This window comes from Cheilinus undulatus, linkage group 2 (genome assembly GCF_018320785.1).
Source record: "Cheilinus undulatus linkage group 2, ASM1832078v1, whole genome shotgun sequence".
NCBI lineage: Eukaryota > Metazoa > Chordata > Actinopteri > Labriformes > Labridae > Cheilinus > Cheilinus undulatus.
Genome location: NC_054866.1, coordinates 1,446,456 through 1,471,352, shown reverse-complemented (window position 1 = coordinate 1,471,352; position 24,897 = coordinate 1,446,456). Strand labels below are relative to the sequence as shown.

The 24,897-nt window shown below is 40.9% G+C and overlaps 1 protein-coding gene across 1 annotated transcript; it reads left to right on the top strand.

Moving 5' to 3' along the window:
* Positions 1–900: 900 nt before the first annotated feature.
* On the top strand, positions 901–24,897 carry sgcg (sarcoglycan, gamma). Its single transcript, XM_041812145.1, has 8 exons — positions 901–1,176; positions 3,870–4,089; positions 10,471–10,575; positions 15,380–15,467; positions 20,308–20,427; positions 20,900–20,972; positions 21,846–21,969; positions 22,582–24,897. The coding sequence occupies exons 2-8, from the start codon at positions 3,895–3,897 to the stop codon at positions 22,747–22,749; spliced, it is 873 nt and encodes a 290-aa protein (XP_041668079.1). The 5' UTR covers positions 901–1,176; positions 3,870–3,894; the 3' UTR covers positions 22,750–24,897.

Sequence of the window (24,897 nt, the reverse complement as noted above, 5' to 3'; positions counted from 1 at the left end):
ATCAAGCCATGATAGCTGATGATGCTAATGTTAGCAAAGACGTTAACAACAACACGGGATCAAGCCATGATAGCTGATGATGCTAATGTTAGCAAAGACGTTAACAACAACACGGGATCAAGCCATGATAGCTGATGATGCTAATGTTAGCAAAGACGTTAACAACAACACGGGATCAAGCCATGATAGCTGATGATGCTAATGTTAGCAAAGACGTTAACAACAACACGGGATCAAGCCATGATAGCTAATGATGCTAATGTTAGCAAAGACGCTAACAACAACACGGGATCAAGCCATGATAGCTGATGATGCTAATGTTAGCAAAGACGTTAACAACAACACGGGATCAAGCCATGATAGCTGATGATGCTAATGTTAGCAAAGACGTTAACAACAACATGGGATCAAGCCATGATAGCTGATGATGCTAATGTTAGCAAAGACGTTAACAACAGCACGGGATCAAGCCATGATAGCTAATGATGCTAATGTTAGCAAAGACGCTAACAACAACACGGGATCAAGCCATGATAGCTAATGATGCTAATGCTCATACTCCTAGATAAGGTGTTTTTAATGGTTAGATATATCGAAGCTGGTCTTCAACATGATTTGAACTTCCTCCCTTTGATGACCTTTTCTGTTTCCTACTCAGCTGCACTGACTGACTCTGTTCAGGATCCTGCTGACAAGAGGCCAGCAGCCCCGTCTGAAAGACCGTCTTCACTTTAACTGAGTGCACGGACTGAAGGCTGAAATTAGATGGAGCGCATGGAGCCTTGGGTTGGGCTGTGAAAGTGACTCACTGGTATGCATGACAAACAACTGCCTTTGGTTACTAAGTATAGTGTGTGTGTAATAGAAGGAGATTTATCCCCCTCTATTAAACGTCAGCTCTCCTCTTTCCCTCTCTGTTTCTGTGATTCTCCTAAAGGTATTCAAACGTCTGTAAAAAGGCTTGAAGGCCAGAGGACTCAGGACGGGTATGCAGGGTGAACCAGAGCGCCGTCTCCTGGTGACTGAGGCTATATCTGAGTTGGATTTATGGAATGCAGCTGTTGAGTGTCTGACAGACGTGTGAGAGGCTCAAACAGTCTGTCAAACACAAGCTGTGCTACAAGCTCAACTCTCCTTTCTGTTTGTAGGAAAGGACTTCTGTGCTTCAACACAACGGTTAGTAGACCTTTTCTCTCACAAATACTGATGTGCTGTTTCCTTTTAAGGCCATGTTCAAGAAGTTTAACCGTGGTAAGCCTGATCTACTGTTCAGGTATTTGACATACTTTCTTATTCAGGCTGTGCCTTGATCTCTATGTAGTCCTTCCTAACACGGCTAGTTTTAGAATTTAAAAGAGTTTTTTTGACTGGCTGATGCCATACATGGCTAACAGTAATAAAACGTGGGATAACTTTGAAGAGAAGTCTTCTCTAGTGTCTTTGTGAAGAGCAGTCTGTGTTTTTGATTATCTTTGCACATGTACTATTCTATGTTTCCCCTTTCAAACGGAGCTAATGGTGTTGTCGTCTATTTTTAGAAGGGATCACTGCAGGTTTGAGACTTTACTGCACTGGCAAACAGGGGCCCTATAAGTCCAGTGCTCAGCTTTAGATTGCCTCTATCTTCATAAACCAAATACAGGTATTTTTATATGCCTTATATGCCTTTCCTAGCCATAGTGTCTAGGAAAGGCCCCTGATTTCCATATCCCCAGTTAAAAATGTGAACAGATACGAAAGGACACTGTCTTTCATAAAATTCACCCTGTGTGCTCTGTCTCTGTTACAGAGGTATGGGATATATATATATATATAAATATATATATATATATATATATACACACACACAGTCAAACCAAACACAAATGTTCTTACTTTCTGTGCTAAGTTTATCTACAGTGGGTACAGAAAGTAGTCAAACACTCTTAAATTTTTCACTCTTTATTAATTTGCAGGGACAGGGCTCTCTTCTTTTAACAATAGCCTGTAAACATCTGGGAAGTGAGGAGACCTGTTTCTGTAATTTTGGGAGAGGAATGTTGTCCCATTCTTGTCTGATGTAGGATTCTAGCTGCTCCACAGTCCTGGGTCTTCATGCTAGATTTTTCCTTTTCTGATACTCCAAGTGTTTTCTGTTGGTGAAAGGTCTGGACTGCAGACAGACCAGTTCAGGACCTGGACTCTGCTCCTGTGAAGCCTGGCTGTTGTGATGGATGTGGTATGTGGTCTAACTGAAATAGTCGCAGCTGTCCCTGACAGAGACGTTGTCTGGATGGGAGCATATGTTCCTCTAAAAGCTCTCTCTACTTTCCAGCATTGATAGTTCCTTTCCAGATGTTAGAGCTGCCCACGCCATAGGCACTAATGCAACCCCATACCATCAGAGATGCAGGCTTTAGACCTGAGCCAGGAGAACAAGCTGGATGCTCCCTCTCCTCTTTAGTCCAAAGGACACGACGTCTGTGGTTTCCGAAAAGAGTTTAGAATTCTGAGTCATCTGACCACAGAACAGTTTTCCATGTTTCCTCAGTCCATGTTAAATGAGCTTTGGTCGAGAAAAGACGGCGGTGTTTCTGGATCCTGTTCACATATGGCTTCTTCTCTCCATGATCCAGCTTTAACTGTCATTGGTGGATGGCACTGATTTCTGGAATGTTCCTGAGCCCATGCAGTGATTTCAGAACATAATCATGCCTGTTTTTAATGCAGTGGCCCCTGAGGGCCCCTTCAGCCTTGTCCCTTGCTCTCAGAGATTTCTCCAGATTCTCTGAATCTGTGATATAATGTGTAGTAGATGTTGGGATATTCAAAGTCTTTATAATTTTACATTCAATATTTTTCTGAATTTGTTCCACAATTTTTCTCTGCAATGTTTTGCACATTGCTGAACCTCTGCCCATCTTTACTTCTGAGAGACTCTACCTCTTTAAAATGCTCCTTTTATCCCCAGTCATGCCACTGACCTGTTGCCAAGTAACCTCAGTAGTTGTGAAATGCTCTTCTGGCTTTTTTCATCAGTACCACTTAGTTTTCCAGCCCTTTGCCCTGTCCCTACTTTTTTGAGATCTGTTGCTGACATCAAAATGAGCTACAGTAGTATTTTTACTGAAATGTTAAACAACTCATTTTCAACACCTGCTATGGTGTTTATGTTCTAATGTGAAACAAATCTAAGTGTATGAGATTTGACAATCATTGCATTCTGCTTTATTTACTTTCAACAGTGTCCCATTTTTTTGGAACTGTGGTTGTACATTAGTGGGTTCTTATTTTTCCAGCTGCCTGAAAAATCCTCTTTCACTGTTTAGAATGAGAGATATCTTCACTTAGCCTTTAGATTTAGTAGTGTACATAAAGGTTGTACCTTTAATAATGCCGCAGACTCACAGACTGCACAGTCAAACATTTATGACTCAGCCCAGAGCTCCTGCACAACTCTGAGTGTGTGTGTTCATGGAAAACTTGACTGAATCTCATGTGTCAGTATTCAGAGGAAAAGGAAAGTACCACTCTGCAGAGGCAGTAATTTCTGGTTACACAGCAGCGGTCTATCAATGACTCAAACAAAAGTCATGAATTTAACCATATTTTTAGTTCACAGACACCACAAGCTCCAAGTTCACCAAGTTCAACAGGAGTCTTCTGTGTTTACTCCACATCAGTGTGGACAGAACACCAACTGCAGCGCTGCAGAGCCTGTTAGAAAGCACCTTTAGATCATCAGGGCCCCTCAGGGAGAGGTTTCTCTATTCTATCTGGTTGAAGGACTGCAGAGCCTCAGGGACCTTGAGTCTGGAGCGTGAAAGGAGTCAGTAACATTTGACAACAGACCCTGGGGTCTAATCTAATCTCTGCTTTTGCTTCCCCAGTGGCTGTGTGGACTCCAGTCAGCAGATGGTGCAGGAGCAGTATGTTGCCACCACCCAGGGGAGCAGCGCACCAGGGCCGGTGCCGGACCACGTCCACAAGATTGGAATCTATGGCTGGAGGAAGCGTTGCCTGTATTTGTTCGTCCTTCTGCTCCTCATCATCCTGGTGGTTAACTTTGCCCTGACTATCTGGATCTTCAGGGTGATGTGGTTCAATACGGTAGGTGTGATTCACCGTGGTATTCTCCTTTTGCCCTTTATCTTGACTTTGAATATTTTAATTATTAAATACTTCCATCCATCCATCTATTGTCTATACCACTTATCCCGTTGGGGGTCACAGGGGGGCTGGAGCCTATCCCAGCTGTCATTGGGCGAGAGGCGGGGTATACCCTGGACTGGTCCCCAGTCAATCACAGGGCTGACATACAGAGACAGACAACCAGGCACACTCAGATTCACACCTACGGCCAGTTTTAGAGTTATTAAATACCTATGTTTTTAAATGTTTAGCCCAGTGTTACCTGCTCCTGCTCATTTGTTATGCCATCTATCACTGAGTATTCAAAACAGGAGAGTTAACCTGTTTTGTATTGTTAATCAGCAGCAGAAACGTCACATGAATAATGACACGTCTAATTATTTACCTAAAGAACAACATGCATGTATGCAGCTGGATTTTCAGATGCACCTACAGATGTGTCTGTTTGTCTAGCTAAGTCCCAATCCATGCACACGCCTGGCCTTAAGTCATGCATGCAGCTAGACGTGCATACTGAGAAGTTTCCTGAATTGAAAAAAAAACATGGTGCAGCTTTACTCGGCCCTCAAGATCATATCATATTTGAATGAAACACAAGATACTTGTGCCCTATAAAGAGGATCAACACTAAGTGAAGAAATCCCTAACCCATTACTATCTGCCTCCACAAATCAACTGTGCAGACCCATGGGAAGTAAGGAACCAGCACTTCTCAGGGGTTGTCAAGTGGGAACCCTCCTTCGTCAGTTAGTCCCACAACACCTCCAGAGGGCTGAACAGTGATCTCCAGTGTTCCAGAGCCACCCCCTCCATGCCAGCTCTCACCACCCACCATGCCAACACGCAGACATCATCTTACCTATCTTACCACATGGCCCGCACAGCCTCAACAGCACGCCACCTTCAACAGACCCAGGCTCCGTACATGCAAAGCCAGGTAGTGGCAATGCTGATACTACCTTCCTTAACACCACTCATGATTACAGTGCAACAATTATTACCAATAAGTAAGAGGAAAAAAGAGGGGAAAATGAGACAGATTAGGGAGAGAGAGAGCCCGGCAATAAGGTGGGGGAGGCAGAGCTAAGGGTGTAGTACCCATTCGTGGGTTAACACACGCCCCTGGCCTTGTGTGGCGCTCTACCCCCCCCACTAGTTACGGGGTTTTGTCAACCTTAATTTTCCCCCCAGCTGGCATTACTCCTCCTCATCCAAATCCACTGACTGGCCTGAGCTGCTTCATCTGAGATCTCCTTAACTGTCTTTGGCAAATTCTGTCCCTGCACTCCCAGCTCTCTAAGTAATGAAACAGCTGACCTTGCTACAAACCCTCTACATCCCACTTCTACCGGACCAGTCCTAACTTTCCGTCCCTGCTGTTGAGCTTCTGCTCCTAACTCTATGTATCTCAGCTTCTTCCTTTCATAGGCTTCCTCCACAGAATCCTCCCACAGAACCGTCAGCTCTATAAAATAAACTACATGCTGACTAGCAGACCACAGCACTATGTCAGGCCTAAGATTGGTGCACACTATCTCCTGTGGCACAAGAAGTTTCCCTCCTAAATCTACCTGCATCTCCCAGCCCTTAGCATCCTTTAACTGGCCTAACTGGTGCTTACCTAAAAACCTGCCTCCTTTAATCTTCTCTCCCTCTCTGACAAACTGAACCGTCCTCATTCCCTGATTACATCCTACATTCACCTGTCACCTTCTGTTTTCACCTCCTGCTGCTAGACTCTTCAGTCATGCCTCCATGTATATCTACCTTGTGACAGACTGATCTTACATCCTGTCAAAATGTGCCTCAACGTTGCTGTCTCGCAGCACAAAGGACACGATGGGTCCCCGTCAACCCAGCACTTTAGGTTCTGGGGTGATGGTAGGATGCCATAGGTAGACCCTAGCAGGAGTTTAATCCACCTATCTTCCATACTCCATAGGTCTCTCCAACTCAGCTTCATCTTCTCTACACTCTCCCAGTTCATCCACTGTCCCTGCTTAGCCTGAGCCACAACCTTAGTTCACCTGACTACTTCCTCCTGTCTACGTACCTGTTCCACTACCAGTATCCTTCTATCTTTAAGACTTGCTTTGTTCCACTCCAGTCTACCTGAGCCAAGCCCCAGGCCTCCCCAACCTATCTGGACATGGTCTACAATCTCAGCATGCCTAAGAGCTGCCTCAGCCTCCTCTAGTGCCTGTCTTGGGCTCCATTTCCTTCCCCTGGTTGGATTTGGAACTACACTGCTAACTAGTCTATCTTTGCTCCCTGCTAACAGCAACTCTGTTCTAACCTTTAAGCACTTGAACTCTTCTGTTAAGCTAGTGATCAGGAGTTGGAGTATCCCTTTGCCATACAGTGCCACACTGCTAAGGCACCGAGGAACGCCCAACCACTTCCTTATATATGAGTTAATTACTCTCTCCAGCTTCTCTACCTTCAATATTGGGATCTCATAAACTGACATGGGCCACATCAGTCTAGGAAGCAGCCCAAACTGCAAACACCATAACTTCAACCTCCCTGGGAGCCCTGATTTATCAATCCTCCCTAATCCCTCCACTGCATCTTTTCTAAACTGCTCTACCTGTTCACTGTCATTCAGGTCTTCATGATACCATCTCCCTAAGCTTTTAACTGGCTTCTCCCTGATCAGCGGTATCTCTTCCTCATCTACAAAAAACTTCCTGTCAACAATCCTCCCTCTGGATACTGAGATGCTCCTGGACTTACTAGGCTTGATCTTCGTGCTAGCCCACTTGAGATTCTTATTTAGCCTCTCCAGTAGCCTTCTCGTGCATGGCACTGTTGTGGTGACCAGTGTCATGTCATCCATGTAAGCCCTGATTGGTGGGAAGCGCATCCCATCCTGCCATCTGTCCCCTCCTACCACCCACTTGGAAGCTCTAACAATGACTTCCATCGCCATTGTGAAGGCTAGAGGGGAAATCGTGCAGCCAGCCTGCCATAATACCTGCCTCTAGTCTCTGCCAGCCTGTCGTAAAGTTCTTAGTACTAATACACATCCTAACATCTCTGAAATATGTCTTCACTAAGTTTACCACTATCTCTGGCACTCTAAAGAAATCAAATGCCCTCCAGATCAGACTATGAGGTACCGACCCAAATGCATTTGCAAGATCTAAAAATACTACGTGTAAATCCCTATTCTCTGCCTTAGCTTCCTGTATCTGATGCCAGATCATACTGGTGTGCTCTATGCATCCTGCAAAACCTGAGATCCCTGCCTTCTGCACCGTTGTGTCTATTAGTCTATTTACTTGTAAATAACTGGATAACCTCTTTGCAACTATACTGAAGAAAATCTTCCCCTCCACATTCAGGAGTGAGATGGTATGAAACTGGCTCAGATCAGAGGATTCCTTCTCCTTAGGAATCAGGATCCCCACTGCTCTACACCAGGCCTTTGGGATAGACTGTTTCTCCCAGACTAACCTTAATAACCGCCACAGAAACCTAAGGACATCCGGCATGTTTTTGTAAACCCTGTAGGGGACTCCGTTTGCCTTTGCACGCCTAACTACATCCTGCACTTCCTTCCACCTTGGTGGTTTAACATCCATACTAAACTCAATTTCCCCTAGTGGTGGCATGTCGGGTGGGAGGCCCAACTCCTTATTCTGTCCTGGAGCTGAATGTGTTCTTTTTAAATAATCCTCTACCTCCTGCTATGATGCTCTAAGCTGCCCTCCCTCTTCCTGAACGAACAACCCTTTAGTAAACTTAAAAGGATCCTATAAAATGCTGTCCTAGCCCGCTCCTTCAGCTTCCTTTTCCTCCGTAGTTGTTCTGCCCTTCTGTCACCAGCCTATTTCTTAGCTCCTCCTGTAAAACATTAACTCCCTCTCTCTCCTCTTCTGTAGCCTTCCTCCACTGTTTCCTTAACTGTCTCCTCTCATTTTGCTGGCTGCACCCTCTCAACCCTGTTTCTGCCCTGCACTCCAAACCTTTCTACACCATACGTATATATCACATCTCCTATCTTCTCTAGCTTGTTCACCACTGTTCCCTTGATACCTTCTAACAACATTACAAGGTCCCTATTAACTGTCTCCCACTCTCTCCTCTCACTTGCCTTAGGCCGTTTCACTTTGGCTTTGTGCTCAAATGTTCTCCCTCTGATTGGCAGGCTGTCCTCAGTGTTATCCACATCCAGCACTTCTCAGGGGTTGTCAAGTGGGAACCCTCCTTCGTCAGTGTTTCGTTCAGTTAGTCCCACGACACCTCCAGAGGGGTGAACAGTGATCTCCAGCGTCCCAGCTGCCACCACCCACCATGCCAACACACAGACATCACTTACCTGTCTTACCACATGACCCACACAGCCTCAACAGCACGCCACCTTCAACAGACCCAGGCTTTATGCACCTTTTTTATTAATGTGTTTGTGTGGTGGGAATTTCTAAAAAGATAGGAAAATTAAGATACCAACAACCATCAGCAGGAGAAAACTTTCTGGATTTATTTTGACACCTGCAGGTGGACACACCAACCATGACCACAGAGTGCCCATGGCAGAATGTGCCCTAAATAAGGTCACAAGGTTAAGATACAATTTTCCATTACAGTAGATAAAACGTTCAGTTGCTTTAAGTGTTAACTGTGTAGTTACACATTTGTCCACTAGAGGACCCTCCAATATTACATTACAGATTGCAATGGAGAAATAATGAGCTAAAAGCAAAAGTAATGTTAATTTTTATGTACATGTTTGTGTGCAAACAAACAGGTTAGAAATTAAATGTCAAACAAAAATAAATTCAGGTGCGCCACTCACAGCAGTGATGACATCATGATTATAATGAACAAAATAAAAAAAAAATGTTGGTTCTATCTTGTTCCTACATGTTTCTATGGAAAAACACGAGGCGATCCACGTTTTCTGAATCAAGAGCAGAGCGGTTTTTTGTTCACTATCGTTCCAGGCGTGGAGAAAACCCTCTCCGCCCTGACGGAGGTGACAGGGATGCACAAGTAACAGCGTGCCCGCTGGGACAGGAGAGGATACCTGGACCGGAACGTTTTCCACCATGACAGTGGGTTACTGTCGGCGGGCATCGCGGTTTTACTCTCCTACATCAGTATCTCTTGATGTAGTGAAGCCTCACTTGCCAAATCACCACCAGCGTGTGCACCACCTTGGCGATAAAAATCCCCAGTGGCGGCCATTGGCGCCTCTGTGTTTTGGTGTGAAAACTTTATTGACACGTATCATGTAACGAACTATTTGGTTCTTACTAGCGCTGTCAAAATTGACGCGTTAATGCGGATTAATCCATCATCAAGATTAATCTGATTAAAAATTTTAACGCAACCCATCTACACACACAATGATTCGAGATCCCTGAAATGTCTCTGGCAACCCATTTTGGGCAGTTTGTCCAAGTAGGGTTACCGTTGAGCATGCCGCCGCGCAGGCGCAAATGGGCCATTGATCCTGTAGTGACCAACCAACACGATATGGAAGATGCTAAACGGCACGTTGGCCCTCTCGATGGCAAGTTTGAGTACAAAAAAACAAGGTGAACAGTCAACCAACATAAAGTATTCTGCACATTCTGCAGGAAGGAGTTTTCTTTTCACCGAAGCACTTCCAGCTTAAAATACCACATTAACGCAAATTTGTAATTGAATAGCCCTGGCATGTACTCCCTTCTTTCTTGAGTCTGTTTGCTTATGCAAAATGAAACACGATTAGTATAGATTAAAAATGAATGATATTTAATCATGATTAATCTAAATTAATCCACAGCAACCCTGTGATTAATCTGATTAAAAATTTTAATGATTTGACAGCACTAGTTCTTATACCTGCATATGGGTGAAGTAGAGGCCAAGGAGAGAGGGGAGAGACTCGAGAACAATTATAAACAGCAAAAATATTATAAAAACACGCTGGAACAGCAACTTCAACTTTTGAATATTAATGAGTTTTTAAATATTCAAATTATATTCAAACCACGAAATTTGTTCCAATAGCCTTCCTTAACACCAGGCATGCTTACAGTGAAACAGCTCTAAAATAATCTAGACGCTAACTGGCAGACCATAGCACTGTCAGGCCTCAGACTGGTGCAAACTATCTCCTTTGGGACAAGTCTCTACCTGAATCTCCCGCTCCTTAGCACCCTTTAGCTGGCCTGACTGGTGTCTACCTAAAAACCTAGCTCTTTTAACTTTCTCTTCCTCCTGAACAAACTGAACTCACATGCTGCACTCACCCGTCACCTTCTGCTTTAAACTCCTGCTGCTAAACTTTTGCCTTTGCTTGCAGTATCTTTTTCTGATGAATGATTGTCCTCATTTTGTTTGCAGGAAGGGATGGGACACCTACAAGTACACCAACATGGAGTCGAGCTGGAGAAAGGGGAGTCTGAGTTTCTTTTCCCCTTCTATGCTGCGGAGATCCACTCAAGAGAAGTAAGATGACCTAATTCTTCTCTACCTGTCTCTCTTTTCCTCCTAGCCGAGGGCGTTTCTCTCGCCGTTTGAAAACCAAGCTTTAACTTGATTTCATACGGCTAAGCTGGCAGCGTATGGTTTTACTAACTGATCTTCCACTAAGAAATGTACAGTCAGTGAGAGGATTGGGTATAAAATGAGCATTCCAGTGAGGATAAGTCTTTCTGAAGCATCGATGGTGAGGGGTTCATCACTGTGACAGACTGCACTGGAAAATAATGCAAATAATATTTCTCAGCATAAAATTGCACAAAATCAGGGGATTTAAACTTGGACAGAACATGAATTCATTATGAGAAGAACAAAACTGAACAAAAGTCTATGACAGCTACGGTTACTCTCAAAGAAGAACTGAAATATAAGCCATGTGAGCCAGCTAGCAAACACCATCTGTAACCATACCAGAGCGGAGAAGACTGACCTGCTAATAACAAAGAGAGCAGAGTGGAACAGGTGGAAGAGGAAAGAGCTTCTGAAACCATAGTCAAGCTAGCCCCCAGAACCATTTGAGATGCATGTGAAGAAAGACATTATGGTGAAGATGTGACATGTGTCAATGCAATTCTAGATACAGAACAGCTACAGCTCCACAGAGCCCAGTAAATATCCAGCCAGCTGACTGGGATCTACCAATTCTTTGTGATGTCTGATCGAAGGAGGAGATACATCCAGGGTGTGAACTGTTGATAAACCAGAGGGGGACGTTTTCTAACAGAAACTATCCTGCTACTTCCTGGCCATGGCAACACTGTGAGCCTTCAAGCCTATTCTCACCTGATGATTTCTGAGTTTGAGGTGCATAGTTTGTGAGGACACAATAGGTAACCTCTCCTTAATTAGTTACTCATGAAGTGCAGAGACACAAGTAGATTCAGAAACATCAGTCAGATGTTTTTTGCATTTTTCCTGTCTAAACTTCTCTGAGCTGATCATCAGATGATCTGTGATGGACAGAGAGAGAGCTACATGAGGAGAAACTCTGGTCTCAACGGGTAAAAGTCTGAAAACATCTCAAAGTTTGATCAGCTCCTTTCCCTCATCGATCTCATCCACAGTCATGACCCTGCACCGGCTGAGAGTGGTTCCTCTGCTGGATTACCTTTTCTTTATGACACGACAGAAACCGACAGAACAGAGAAGGCAAGACAGGAGCTAGAGCTGAATGTTGCTGATTTATCTGATTGTTCTATTTCTGATAAATGAGGGGTTTTAATGTTGTGTAAATAATAACATTCTGTTTTTATTGACATTATTCATTAAAATAATCCCCAACTTTTTCAGGATTTTGAAATTTAATTTGATCAAATCATCTGATCATATGAAACCATTTATCACCAATTTAATGGCATTTTGATGCTTTAGGCTTAATTGTCAGTTCATATAGAGTGCTTAACAAATGTATTAGACCACCCTAACCCTAACCAAAGTAAGGTTTCTGCCACAGCTGCCCTAAATTAACAGCATTGGTAATTACCAAAATCATTTTTATGTTTCTGCAATGGTTAATACACCAATATGTAGAAGCTCTTTAACCCAAATGATATTTTTAATGCTAAAATAGAATTAATATTGTTATCTATGAATTTTACAATTTATTGATTTACAAAAAAACCTGAAAAAATAGTAAAGCACGTGAATATTTCTTGATTAATGTGTCAAATTATAGTTATTTACTGTCATTCCTGAAGAGAAAAATGAGTTTTAGTGGTTGAATGTTATGCTTGATTCATTTCTGACTTCTCAGAGAAGCCCAGTGAGCCGGCTCAGATTTGGGTGAATTCAGTTTGAAATTCCTCATTCCTGTTCAAAATGGTAAAACGTGGAGAGCTGACTGAAAATGAAAGAGTCCGCATTAAAGCACTTCATGATGCTGGATGGTCTCTGAGACAGATATGACAGGTGGGCTAATACATTTGTTAAGCACTGTTGCTCATATGTCAGAGTGAGCCTCATGTGAAGTTTTTCCATCATGTATGTTTTGTGTGAATATTTTCATAAAGGTTTCTCTCAACAGAACACGTTTCAACTAAGAAAATGAAAATGTCAACTAAAGGGAACTCCTGGATGCTAAAAAAATGAAAACAATTCTAACACAAGTGTTTCTTATTAAAAGACAGGCAGTGACTTTTTAGCATGCCAGTTCTCTAGAGCAGGGGTGTCAAACTCAGTCACAGCAGGGGCCAGATTCTGGATTCAGGTCTAATCTGAGGTCCTAACAGTCAAACTGTCAACCTCATTTTTTACCAGTAATAAATTATGGGGAAAAATGAGCAATTATGGTAAATGACTTTGAGATCTAAAAAGTCAAAATGATAAGTTAAGGCTCAAAATCTGAGATAAAAATCAAAGTTTTTATTCAAAAGGTCAAAACATAAAATCAGATGTCAAAATAATGCTTTCAAAAAGCAAATGTAAAAAAGTCACAATCATGTTTTTTTAGGCAAAAAATATGGCTTAAATTGAAAATGGTGCACCTGAAAGGCCAAAATGTGATATAAAGGTTGAAATGATCCATTGAAAAGGAAAAAATATGGATTAAAAAGTCAAAATAATTTAAGATAAAAAGTGAAAATATTACATTGACAAAGTCAAAATAGGAGATAAAGTCATAATTCTAAATTGATAAAGCTATCAACGTGAAAGACAAAATAATCAATTCAAATGATCCAAATAATAGATTGAAGTCATAACTATGCAATGCAAAATTAAAAATATGAAATGATGGCTGCCTCAACTGTGTTAACTAGGGCTACGTTCACACTGCAGTTGAATGTGACCTGAATCTGATTTTTTTGTTCACATGTGACTCGTATCTGATTTTTTTCTGACAGTGTGAACAGCGCAAGTCACATTAAATCTGACTTTTTTGAATCAGATTCAGGTAACTTTCGTATGTGGTTATGTATCAGATACGTACCTGATCTTTTGGAAGTTGACTGCCATGTGAACAGGCAAACAAAAAAAATCAGATCTGAGAAAAGATCAGTGCATTCAGGCCTGCGGTGTGAACGTAGCCTCAAACCATACGTACAGAGTTGCTCTGTGGGCGGGGTTTACTCGTGCTGAAAGCCCTCTAATGGCTACCTCCACTGCTCTAAATACCTCAGATGTAGATTTAGCCTCTGTTTCACCAGAACTGGGCCACATTTATGTATGACAAAGAATAACAACATATAAGCTTTTCATGTTGGGAAAGATGTTCTCACTCCTCTGCTGACCTGCTTTGGCATGATTATGTGATATCTATGGGGAAAGGGTTAGTTGTTGTATGCAGTTGTTGTGTCCCAGCTCATGACTAGCAGGCCTGCTAACCGTTAGCTTGGACTGAGCAGCAGCGGTGCTTTTATGTGAATCAGACAACACGTCTAAATCCAAACAAGCGCAGAGAGCAACACTAAAAGCTTTCTGTGACAAAAAAAAAGTTCTCTCTCTACTCCCGGTCTGTTTCGGCATGGCTTTCCGATCATGGCGGTGGGCTTGTCCTTTTTACTCCACCGTTAGATGTTAGCTTTGACGTCGCAGTAGGGCCGCTGCTGTTTACTCTGACTTGGACCGCTGTTGTTGTTAAATCCTGAGATCAGAACCACACCGACGGCTTGTCTTGTGCAGAGGAGAGCTTTTTTTGACCTGTTCTTGTCATATTATGTCCCCAGGCTGGGACTGAGCTGCAGCAGCACTTTTGTGTGAACCAGACATGGTGTCTCATCCAAACAAGCGCAGAGAGCAACACTGAAAGCTTTCTGTGACAAAAAAAAAAGTTCTCTCTCTACTCCCGGTCTGTTTTGGCATGGCTTTCTGATCATGGTGGTGGGCTTGTCCATGTTCTCTACCGCTTGGATGTCGCTGTAAGACCGCTGCTGTTTTCTCCAACCTGGACCGCTGTTCTTGTTGTATCCAGAGCACAGCAGTAGCGTCCCCCTGCTCTCCTCCCCTTGTCTGCTTTCATGCTGCAGAGTGACACACACAAACACGACGCTCACACACACACACACACACAAAGCTAAACTGAAACACATGCTAACATGTCGGAAGGGTAGACTCAAGGCTTCTATCTGTTGAAGGCAATAGTTTCAGAATACCGGAGGATAAACAGCAGAACCTTCTCCTCTTAAAGCTCCTCTCTGACCACGGAGGATCAGTGCGTCAGTGCTGTGTGTGTGTACTCCAGCTGTGTGTTTCTGTGTCGCCTGTGTGAGCCAGGGGTGTGCGCTAGTTTAAAAAAATTTGGTAAACATTCCTTTAATACTTCATGATTATGGGGAACAAATAAATGTTAAAATCTCTACTTAAATGTTTGGCACGTCTTTATTGGCAGGAAATATGAAACGTGCTGTTTCTGGATAATTAATGGATATAAAAAAGGATAGGAACACTGAAGTAGAAATTCAGCTTAATGTTACACATATAAAGACCCTTACACCTGTCTAAGGAGAATTAGGAATGTTCATGAAACCTGCTGCAGTTTTGATTTTATTCTAGAATAAACAGTTTAATTACAGTTAGTGATTTAATTTTAGTGTAAATTTACTACCATTAAAGACTTATATCTGACCAGATTTGGCCCCCAGGCCTTGAGTTTGACACCCATGCTCTAGAGGAAAGGTCAGAGGAGTAGGAATGCGACTTTTTCCTCATCATTAGTTTATGATTAGGCTTCAGTCATGACCTCAGAGGTTTACCCCTCACTGCCACACTGCTGTCAGCAGGCTAGATTTCATATTTTATTTTTAATGCATTATTAATGTGGTTCTTTATTCTGCAGGACTCAGCACTTCTGGCTAACTCATCAGAAAATGTTTTCCTGAATGCCCGCAATGAAAATGGAGATGTCACAGGGAGGATGTCTGTAGGTAAGAGCCTGAAAAATGATACATACTGTAGCATCAATCCCTTTAAAATGTCCTAAAAATTATGACAGAAAAGCAACAAGTCACTAAATAATCACTTAGATTTTCATGATGAATCTTGTAGCTTGATATTCTCCTCTTCCATGTCTGGTGATCTTTTTAAACAGATAGTCTCTGAGGATTCTGGTTGTTCTTTTATTCGTGGGGATAGTTTATATCAGAGATCAACCAGCGATCTAATCAATCCAGAATTTTCCCACTGCTCCTCTGCTCTTTTCACACTGAAGGCATTAAAGTGTGTTAGATCCAGATCTGTTAGATCAGCGTCGATTTTATGGAGGTGAAGGAGGGAATACAAACAGTATTTCAGTTTAAAGCTGTAATTTTCTTTAGTGTTTCATTTTAGATCTTTGTTGAAGGGCAAACTTCTTCAAGAATGAAGTCGCTTTCAGAATCGGATACCCCCAATTTCCATATACAGCGTGTGTGCCGCAGAACATCGGTGAATCGTACTGCCAAGCACTTCGTTCCCTCTCTAGTCTATCAGAGCATTTCCATAGCCGGCGCTCTAGACCAGCAGTGGAGCGGCACCTCACTCCGCTTCGTTTTAGATACGCTGCAGGTCGATTTCAGCGCTGGCCTCTGCCAAACCTCATAAATTCACTGTCGTTCAGAAAGCACCAACCATGGAAGTCACAAGTGTAGAACACCTGGTTCTTTCAAAGTGAAACACAATGCACGGACTCCCGACCATAAATCATCTCTATATCAACATTACGTCTCATCCTGCAGGGAGAGCAAAGGGTCACCGAGAGGTCAGTGGGTCACAGAGCTACAACGGTGCCATTGACGAGGGAAAGTTCACTTTTGGGGATATTTAGCCAAAGAATTTTACATAAAACCACAGATCCTTTAAGCAAACATTAACCTTTTAACTTTCTAATGTACTCACCCAGTGGAGGAAGCAATAATATCATGGACTTATACTGGAAAGGATGATAAATTAACCCCAAAAGGTAAAAAAGTCCGCTGTTGACATGCTATTCCTGCGTGAACTTACAGTTCTCCCGTGATCTCTTCCTGCTGATTAGGGCTTGTGCGCTGCGGTGCAGTGGTCTAGACTCGCTTCCAGTGGATGAGGTCACTCGCCATTCGGTTGGAGCAAACCCTTGCTTCGGTGCAAGGCGTGCACACTGCATATGGAAATTCGGGGTTATCCCTTTGACGAATATTTTTTTAGGAGCTGTTTTTTAACAGACTTCCTGTTTCTCAACTCTGCAGAGACAGAAATAATTGTTATCGTAGCAGCTAGACTTACTCATCTGTTTGATCATTTCTGTCTTTGGGTGTCTGTGTCAAGACAGTCAGGAATCTTTGGTGTGTTTTCTGATCAGACTCTTTCATTTGATTTTCATACAAGAGTGGTCGTTTTCAGCTCAGAAATGTTAGAGATTAGTTCCATCGTTTCAGGATGCTGATGTCCTTATTCAAACTTAGAGTATTTTAAAATCCTTCTGTCAGGTTTGCCAAATAAGAGTCTTGGAGGTCTGCAGATGGTCCAGCTGGTGTTCTGACCAGAGCGGGTAAATATGAGCACATTACTCCAGTGCTGGCCTCTCTCAGGCTTCCTGTTCAGTTTAGAGCAGACTTTAAGGTTGCTGCTGATAACTTTGCTCCATCGTACCAGTCTGATCTGGTGAACCCGTCTGTACCGACAAGGGCTTCGCGTTTCCAGGGGGACCAGGCTTTTGAGTGCCCCAAAGGTCCACACAGCTGGTGAGCCGGCGTTTTCTTTCTGCCCTCCAGCTATAGGCGGATCCCTTGTCATTTGTTTGTCGATCCTTGATCTTCAACCGAACTGGAAGTAGTTTCTGATCCGCCATCTTAAGGACTGTCTCAAAGACCCTTACGTGGTTTTCAGACCCTAGCCATGAGACCGAGGACTGAGATTTGAAAAACGATGACCTTCAAACATAAAACATGTTAAAAGCTCTTAAAATTAACAGATTCAGATATAAATCTTTCCTTTCCCACCAAACACCAACATCATTTAGAGTTTTATTTCTTCATTCAGTCCATCATAGCCTTAATTTAGTCAAAGGATAGTTGTAGGAAATTGAGCCATGTTTTTTCTGTCTGATTTAGTCCAAATTTAGCCCAGTAATAGTCGTTCAAAATGCGACCATATTACAGCGACGTCTTTACAGAGACGTCTGTTCAATGACCTGAAAAGGACTGCATTTCACCTTTCACTTTTCTATTAAATCTAGCCGTTGTTTAGACAGAGTGGAGACGTTTTTTTAACATCTTTTCAATGATTTATTTATTTTTGCTGGGTGAGTTAGAAGTCAGTTATTTCTGTTTATTAGATTATGAAGTTCAATAAAGTTTCAGTCTGATCATTAGTGAGCATCAGGTTTGATCATTAACCTTCACACTGAATAATCAGGATAATAAATAATTTTATAACATAGCATTTGCTGGTAGAAAGTTTTACTGCAGGTTTCTCTTCATGCAGGTGTTTTCTGGTCCCACACTGAGACCAAACACTGTCAATGTGATATTTGTTTAGAATAAATACAGTACACATTTATGGAGACACAATCAGCTGTTTATGCCTCCTGACAGCTGATTGATGATCAGCTGATTGATGATCAGCTGATTGATGATCAGCTGGCACTGTCATCATAAACTGATGTCGCTTCACGTGACGCTGCAGAGGTTAGGACGTCCCATGGGCTGTTAAACATTGGTCTTTTGACTTTAGTCCTCCCGTCGATTCCTCCAGTCTCTCCATGAGTCTCTGGTGGGCGGGACTAAGACTCAAGGAAAAGACTCACGCCAAAGACCCAAGCCATACATTAGTGGAAGTGGGACGCAGCCAATCACTGACACATGAGGGGTTATATTCACCAAATGGACTAGTCCAACACAAACAAGGGGGGAACTAAAGTGACAACAAACTAAACATGTCAGTCGGACGTTATTGTGTAGTATGCTTGGCCCGGTTTAGCTGGTTTCCAGTATACAGAAGTATGTCATACCCTGGTCAATATTGAACGACACTACAGTGTTTTCCATCCATTTACGTACAGAAAAAATCTGGGAAGTGTTTTTATTAGATTTTTCTGGATTTTTATAGCCGTTGTTTTTAGCTTAGCATGTATAGTGCAGTGAAAGGACACACTTGACCGCACCTCTCCGGCCGTTACAAGCCATAACGGCAATACAAACACAACAGTTACCTTATTGCAACTTATTTTGCTATAGTACACGTTAAAAAGGTAAAGAGAAAACTTAATGGCACTTTTTGTAACCCTCAGCCGCTCCGGTGAAAGTTCTGCCCCTCTACACTATAACGAACTCTAACAGTAGGTGATGCGGATTGGTCCAATGCATACTGTGTTATTTTCCCGAATCAGTACGTCATCCGGGTATTTTTGGCATACTGCAACTTTCGCATTTGTTCGCATACTGCATACTGCATACTGCATACTGCACACTGCATACTGCAAACTACATTTTGGGCAAATCAGTACGCGCTGCTAGTATAGTAGGAGAATTCAAAAACAGCCCAAGTCTCCCCTCCTTCAGACTTCACTGCTGGCAGCCTCCACTTCCTGTGGGCGGGGCTTAGAAGGCCATCTTAAGCAGCCAGCAGGTCCTTTGTCTGGATTACTCAAAAAAAGAACAAAGAAAGTGTAAAAGTGTAAAAGTGTGATGTGTTTTTTTTAAAGGGGAAACAAAAGTGACTTAGATTTGTCAAATTAAATCAAAAGAAATACTAACACAAGGTGGAAGCAGATGATGTGGCCACCACACAGCTATTGTAGAACAGTCTACCTGTCATGTCTGTAAGATTTTAAATGTTTTTGTCCAGTGGTTATACTTATTTTTTCATGACTATCATCATTATTATAAACATTATTATTATTATTATAAACATTATTATTATTATTATTATTTTAAACATTATTATAAACATTATATAATAATAATAATAATAATTATTATTATTATTATTATATAAACATTATTATTATTATTATTATTATTATAAACATTATTATTATTATTATAAACATTATTATTATAAACATTATTATTATAAACATTATTATTATTATAAACATTATTATTATAAACATTATTATTATTATTAACATTATTATTATTATAAACATTATTATTATAAACATTATTATTATTATAAACATTATTATTGTAAACATTATTATTATTATAAACATTATTATTATTATAAACATTATTATTATTATAAACATTATTATTATAAACATTATTATTATTATAAACATTATTATTATAAACATTATTATTATTATTAACATTATTATTATTATAAACATTATTATTATAAACATTATTATTATTATAAACATTATTATTATAAACATTATTATTATTATAAACATTATTATTATTATAAACATTATTATTATTATAAACATTATTGTTATAAACATAATTATTATTATAATAAACATTATTATTATTATTATTATTATTATAATCATTATTATTATTATAAACATTATTATTTTATTATCATTATTATTATAAACATTATTATTATTATAAACATTATTATTATAAACATTATTATTATTATTATAAACATTATTATTATTATCATTATTATAAACATTATTATTATTTTTATCATTATAAACATTATTATTATTATCATTATTATAAACATTATTATTATTATTATTATTATTATTATTATTATAAACATTATTATTATTATTATTGTATAAAGTAATTGATCTTGTCAGTATATTTCTTTGCCAAACAGTTGTTTTTTTTGTGGCTGCAGGTATGAAGGAGGCTCAGGGACACGCTCAAAGCCTGCTGATCCACTCCAACAATGACAACATGCTGTTTACTGCAAATGGCGACCAAACTTTAATTGGACCGGACAAATTACGAGTCACAGGTTTACTCTTGTTAAATGTTGTTTGTTTCCTTAGAGACATGCCTCAGATCTTAATCTCTTTTGTGGAGTTAGAAAAACAATCAGCACATTACCAGATAGTACTGTCTGTGTTCTTGAATGTGTCCTATAGACAGATTAGACAGGCTGTCAGCATGATGCCATCTTTAGTCCTTGAATTTCCCACAGGATTAATAAAGTATCTAATCTTTTAGTGTTTTTCACACGAAAATTGTGGCGACTGTAGATGCTAATAGCCCATTAGATGCTTATTTCAATTTATTATTTGCAAAAACAACCAGTTTAGTTTCTTTGTCCACTCTAAAGTCAATGAGTTATGACTTTGAGGCACAGACCTCAGACAGCACTGCTTTCGTTTTTATGAAAGTTTCAGGCTTAGGTAAATACACGTGTTAGAATCAGGCTGCCTGACCTGATTTCAGCTCAGAATAAGTTTAACGTCTCTATCCATCAGGTCCTGAAGGTGCACTGTTCCAGAACTCTGTGGAGGTCCCCCAGCTCAAATCAGAGCCTTTGAAAGACCTGAGGTCAGTGGGCTGGTATCTATCTTGTACAAAAGTATTTGGACACACCTTTCTATTACTGAATTCAGATGTTTCAGTTAGATCTATTGCCACAAGTGTATAAATCATCATCTAGCTATGCAATATCCATTTTCAAACATTTGCAATCCTAAATGGGTCGTTCTGAATCTTATACTGTTATAAAGTCTGTTTATTTCCCTTTTAAATGGTGCCAAGTTTGTAAGGAGCATGTGTTTGTGGGATGAGCAGCAGAGCTGAGGATGTGGGAAGAACTCATGAAAAATGTGCAAAATTGTCATCACTGGAGGTCATCTCAATGTAGAAAGATCCTGAGAATCTGCAACCAGTGACGATCCCACATCTTCACAGTCTGGCACTGAACTCTATCCTCCAGGATGTAGCTGGCCCCCACAGAGCGGGGTTTATCACAGACTACCTCCAGAATTTGGGAGTGGAGAGGATGGAATGTCCCGCCAGCGATCCTGCCCAGGAGAGGGAGCCAGGCTGTTGTGGCTGTGTATGGTTCTTCCACACGCTACTGAGGCCCCTGTTTGTTAAATGAATACATTTTTAAATTGCTGATTTGTCTTGTTACTTCAGAGTTCAATCATCCAATCTACCAAACACCAAACAAGAGTCAAAGGCAGAATAAACTGTTTGGAACTGGCATACTCAGCTCTGCTGCTCATCCCACAAATGCATGCTCCTTACAAATGTGACTCCACTGAAAAGGGAAATAAACAAACTTTACAGCAGAATAAGATGTGATAATGATAAGCTTTGGTAAAACAAAGAGTTTATATATGCATCTAAATATGGGTTTATGTATGTATAAATGTCTGAAATATGTGTAAACACTGAGCTCTTCTGTCTTAGGCTGGAGTCTCCTACCCGCTCTCTCAGTCTGGATGCACCAAAAGGAGTTCATGTCAAAGCACTGGCTGGGAATATTGAAGTTGCTTCCAACATGGATGTTTTTCTGCAGTCTAGTAAAGGACTGGTAAGAAAACATTTTGGACTGAAGTTCTGCTTCTCAGCATCTTCAGACTGGCTTTCATATTGCTGCCTTTTAGTAACAGGCTACTTTGCAAGTCTTAAATCTTGAACCAACTTCAGGAGTTTTGTTGTACTTCAGATATCCAGCAGATTTCCCTCCAAACTCCAGTCTCTTTATAAAGTTGGGGAAAAGGCATGTCCATCGCCAGTATACACAAAACACTATCAGAGTTCTCCTCGAGTTTGTAATAACTGCTTCCCTAAAAAACAAACCCAAATAATTGTGGCCATAGATCTGTTGGTGTTGTAGTTTCTGCCCTACTGTTTAAAGGAGTTCTGGGTTTATTCCTGCTAAAACCAGTACTGCTTACACTAAATAGAGCAGTTTGATGAACAACCTCTCTTTTGTGGTTGTGTAGTTAAAAACTGAGTGTGAATAACATGTTGATGGCTACTCAAATGCTGATAGTGTCTTATTACAGTGTTTTTTCCATAGGAATGCAGATTCTCCACTCACCCCCACAGAAAACAAAGAAGCGGGTTCATATCTACTGTTTAATTGTAACTGTTTTTCTCTTTGTATTTTCTCTGCCCTCCACATGTGTGTGCTGTGCAGCTGGTGCTGGATGCTGAAACTGTGCGCATGCCAAGTCTGCCCCTGAGCGAAGGAGGGGTTTCTGGAAATGCACAGGGTATCTTCGAGGTCTGCGTCTGTCCCAGTGGAAAGCTCTTCCTCTCCAAGGCCGGGGTCACCTCCACTTGCAGCGAGAACCAGGAGTGCTAGATGACTCTTTGCTCTTTCCATCAGTCAGGACACAAACAGATGATCTGATCTTTTTATGAAAATCTTGAGACAATAGTGGATCTGTGATGGCTTCATTGTTAAGAGCAAATTGATTCCCTAAAGCCTGTAAACATATTAGACATGCATTTGTTTGGTCCTATCCAAGACGTACCAAGAGAAAGATTGATTCTGACTGTCTTTAATCATCGAGGAGCTCTCGGCAGCTTACATATAGATGTATGGAATATTATCTTGCTATGCAATAGATTAAACTAATACATATTAAGGGCTTGGAATAAAAACATGTTGAAAGAATGTTTAAATAGCCTTCTTGGCTTGCATTCTTCATACAGAGCTGTGAAAAAGTATTTGCTCCCTTCCTGATTTCTTACTTTTCTACATTTACATTAATCAGAGTAAAATGCAGTTTTTAAATGATTTTAATTTAAGGGAAAAGGCAATCTGGCCCTGTGTGAAAGAGTAAATCATGAATTACCTGTAATTGTACCAGAATCAGAAAGCTGAGTTCAGTTTCACTATTCACACCCAGGCCTGATCACTGCCAGACCTGTAGATCCAGAAATCCCTCAAATAGAACCGGTCTGACAAAGTGAAGTAGGCTACAAGATCTTCAACACATCATGGAACCATCTAAAGAAATTCAGGAACAGATGAGAAACAAAAAACACTGACATCTGTCAGTCTGGAAAAGGCATTTCTAAGGCAACCACTGTGAGAGCCACTATCCACAAATGGAGAGAACTTGGAACAGCAGTGAACTTGCCCAGGAGTGGCCGGTTTACAAAAAAGACTCAAGAGAGTGTATGGACCACTCATCCAGAAGTTCCCAGAAAACTCCAGAACAACATCCAAAGACCTGCAGGCCTCACTGACTCAGTTAAGGTCAAAGTTCATGACTCAACAATAGGAAAGAGATTCATCTCACATTTGACTTTAAACATCCTGATGATCCCCAAGACTTCTGGGAAAATATTCTGAGGACTGACGAGACAGAAGAGGAACTCTCTGGAAGGTGTCACCAAGGTGTGCACAACCAGTTATCAGGTTTAGGGGGCGATGACTCTTTCACATCGGGCCAGGTAGGTTTGGATGGCTGTTTTTCCTTATTCAAAATGACCATTTTAAGAGTGTTTTGTATTTTCTCAGGTTATTTTTGTCTAATATATTAAAATCAGTTTGATGATCTGGAATTTCAAGTGTGACAAAAAACAAAAAAAATAATTAAGGAGGGAGATACTTTTCCACATGTTGGGTGATTTGTCTCTGTGTTTTTTTTCTTTCTTTCAGTATTTATCTGGGTGTAGAAATGTGGGGAAATACAGACAAGTTGCTCTACGGCAGTGGTTCCCAACCCCTCTCAGCCCCCCTCCCATCAACATATGAATATATGTGAAAACACAGTCACTATTTTTTTATTCACTGCAACCTAAAATCTTTTAATTTTGCAGGAACAACAACCATCCTATTAAACAGAATTTTAAAAGTCTGACTCTGAAGATGACCATGTTACTGGGAATAAAAACCTGGTGTTATCCATGACTACTGCAGGCTCATTTAGTGTTACAGATCTTCTCAGGTCTTGGGTGAGAATCCACTCTCAGTTGGGTCTCAGGGTCCAGATTTTGTCTGTTTTGTCCTCTCTCATAGAATGTTGTAAAAGGAAAAAAGGAAGGAGTGTGGCCAGGACTCTCCTGTGTTGCAGTAGTTCTCCTTTTACACTCATATCCAAAAAGCAGACAATGTCCTGGACTTCAGCTGCAACCACATTGTTGATCCTAGCGTGACATCAGTGAACTCCTATCCAGTGGTGAAGCCATCAACTGTGTTGCGTTCCTCTGCCTTGCCATGACACGTCCCTCTTGGGGTGCCCAGACCCCTGGTTGGGAACCACTGCTCTAGTAGATTAATTACACTCAGGCACCATTATCCTGAGTTTTAATAAGAAGACTTGAGAGGTAACTGGCATTAGCCTCTCATTATGAAGATGAACGTTCAAAGGAAAGTGTTTTGTAATGTTTGTATTGACCAGTATTTTCTGACATTTGTGTGTTTGGTTAAATATTATCATTGTTGATATAAGCAGCATACTTTATTCATTTTCTTGAATAAACTTTGTGGTTTTCTTTG

Excerpts from the sequence above, each read along its gene's own strand:
- sgcg (XM_041812145.1), top strand. The coding sequence starts at position 3,895 with ATGGTGCAGGAGCAGTATGTTGCCACCACCCAGGGGAGCAGCGCACCA. Across the intron at positions 4,090-10,470 it reads GGGTGATGTGGTTCAATACG|GAAGGGATGGGACACCTACA; the intron begins GTAGGTGTGATT and ends TTTTGTTTGCAG. Across the intron at positions 20,973-21,845 it reads GAGCCTTTGAAAGACCTGAG|GCTGGAGTCTCCTACCCGCT; the intron begins GTCAGTGGGCTG and ends CTTCTGTCTTAG.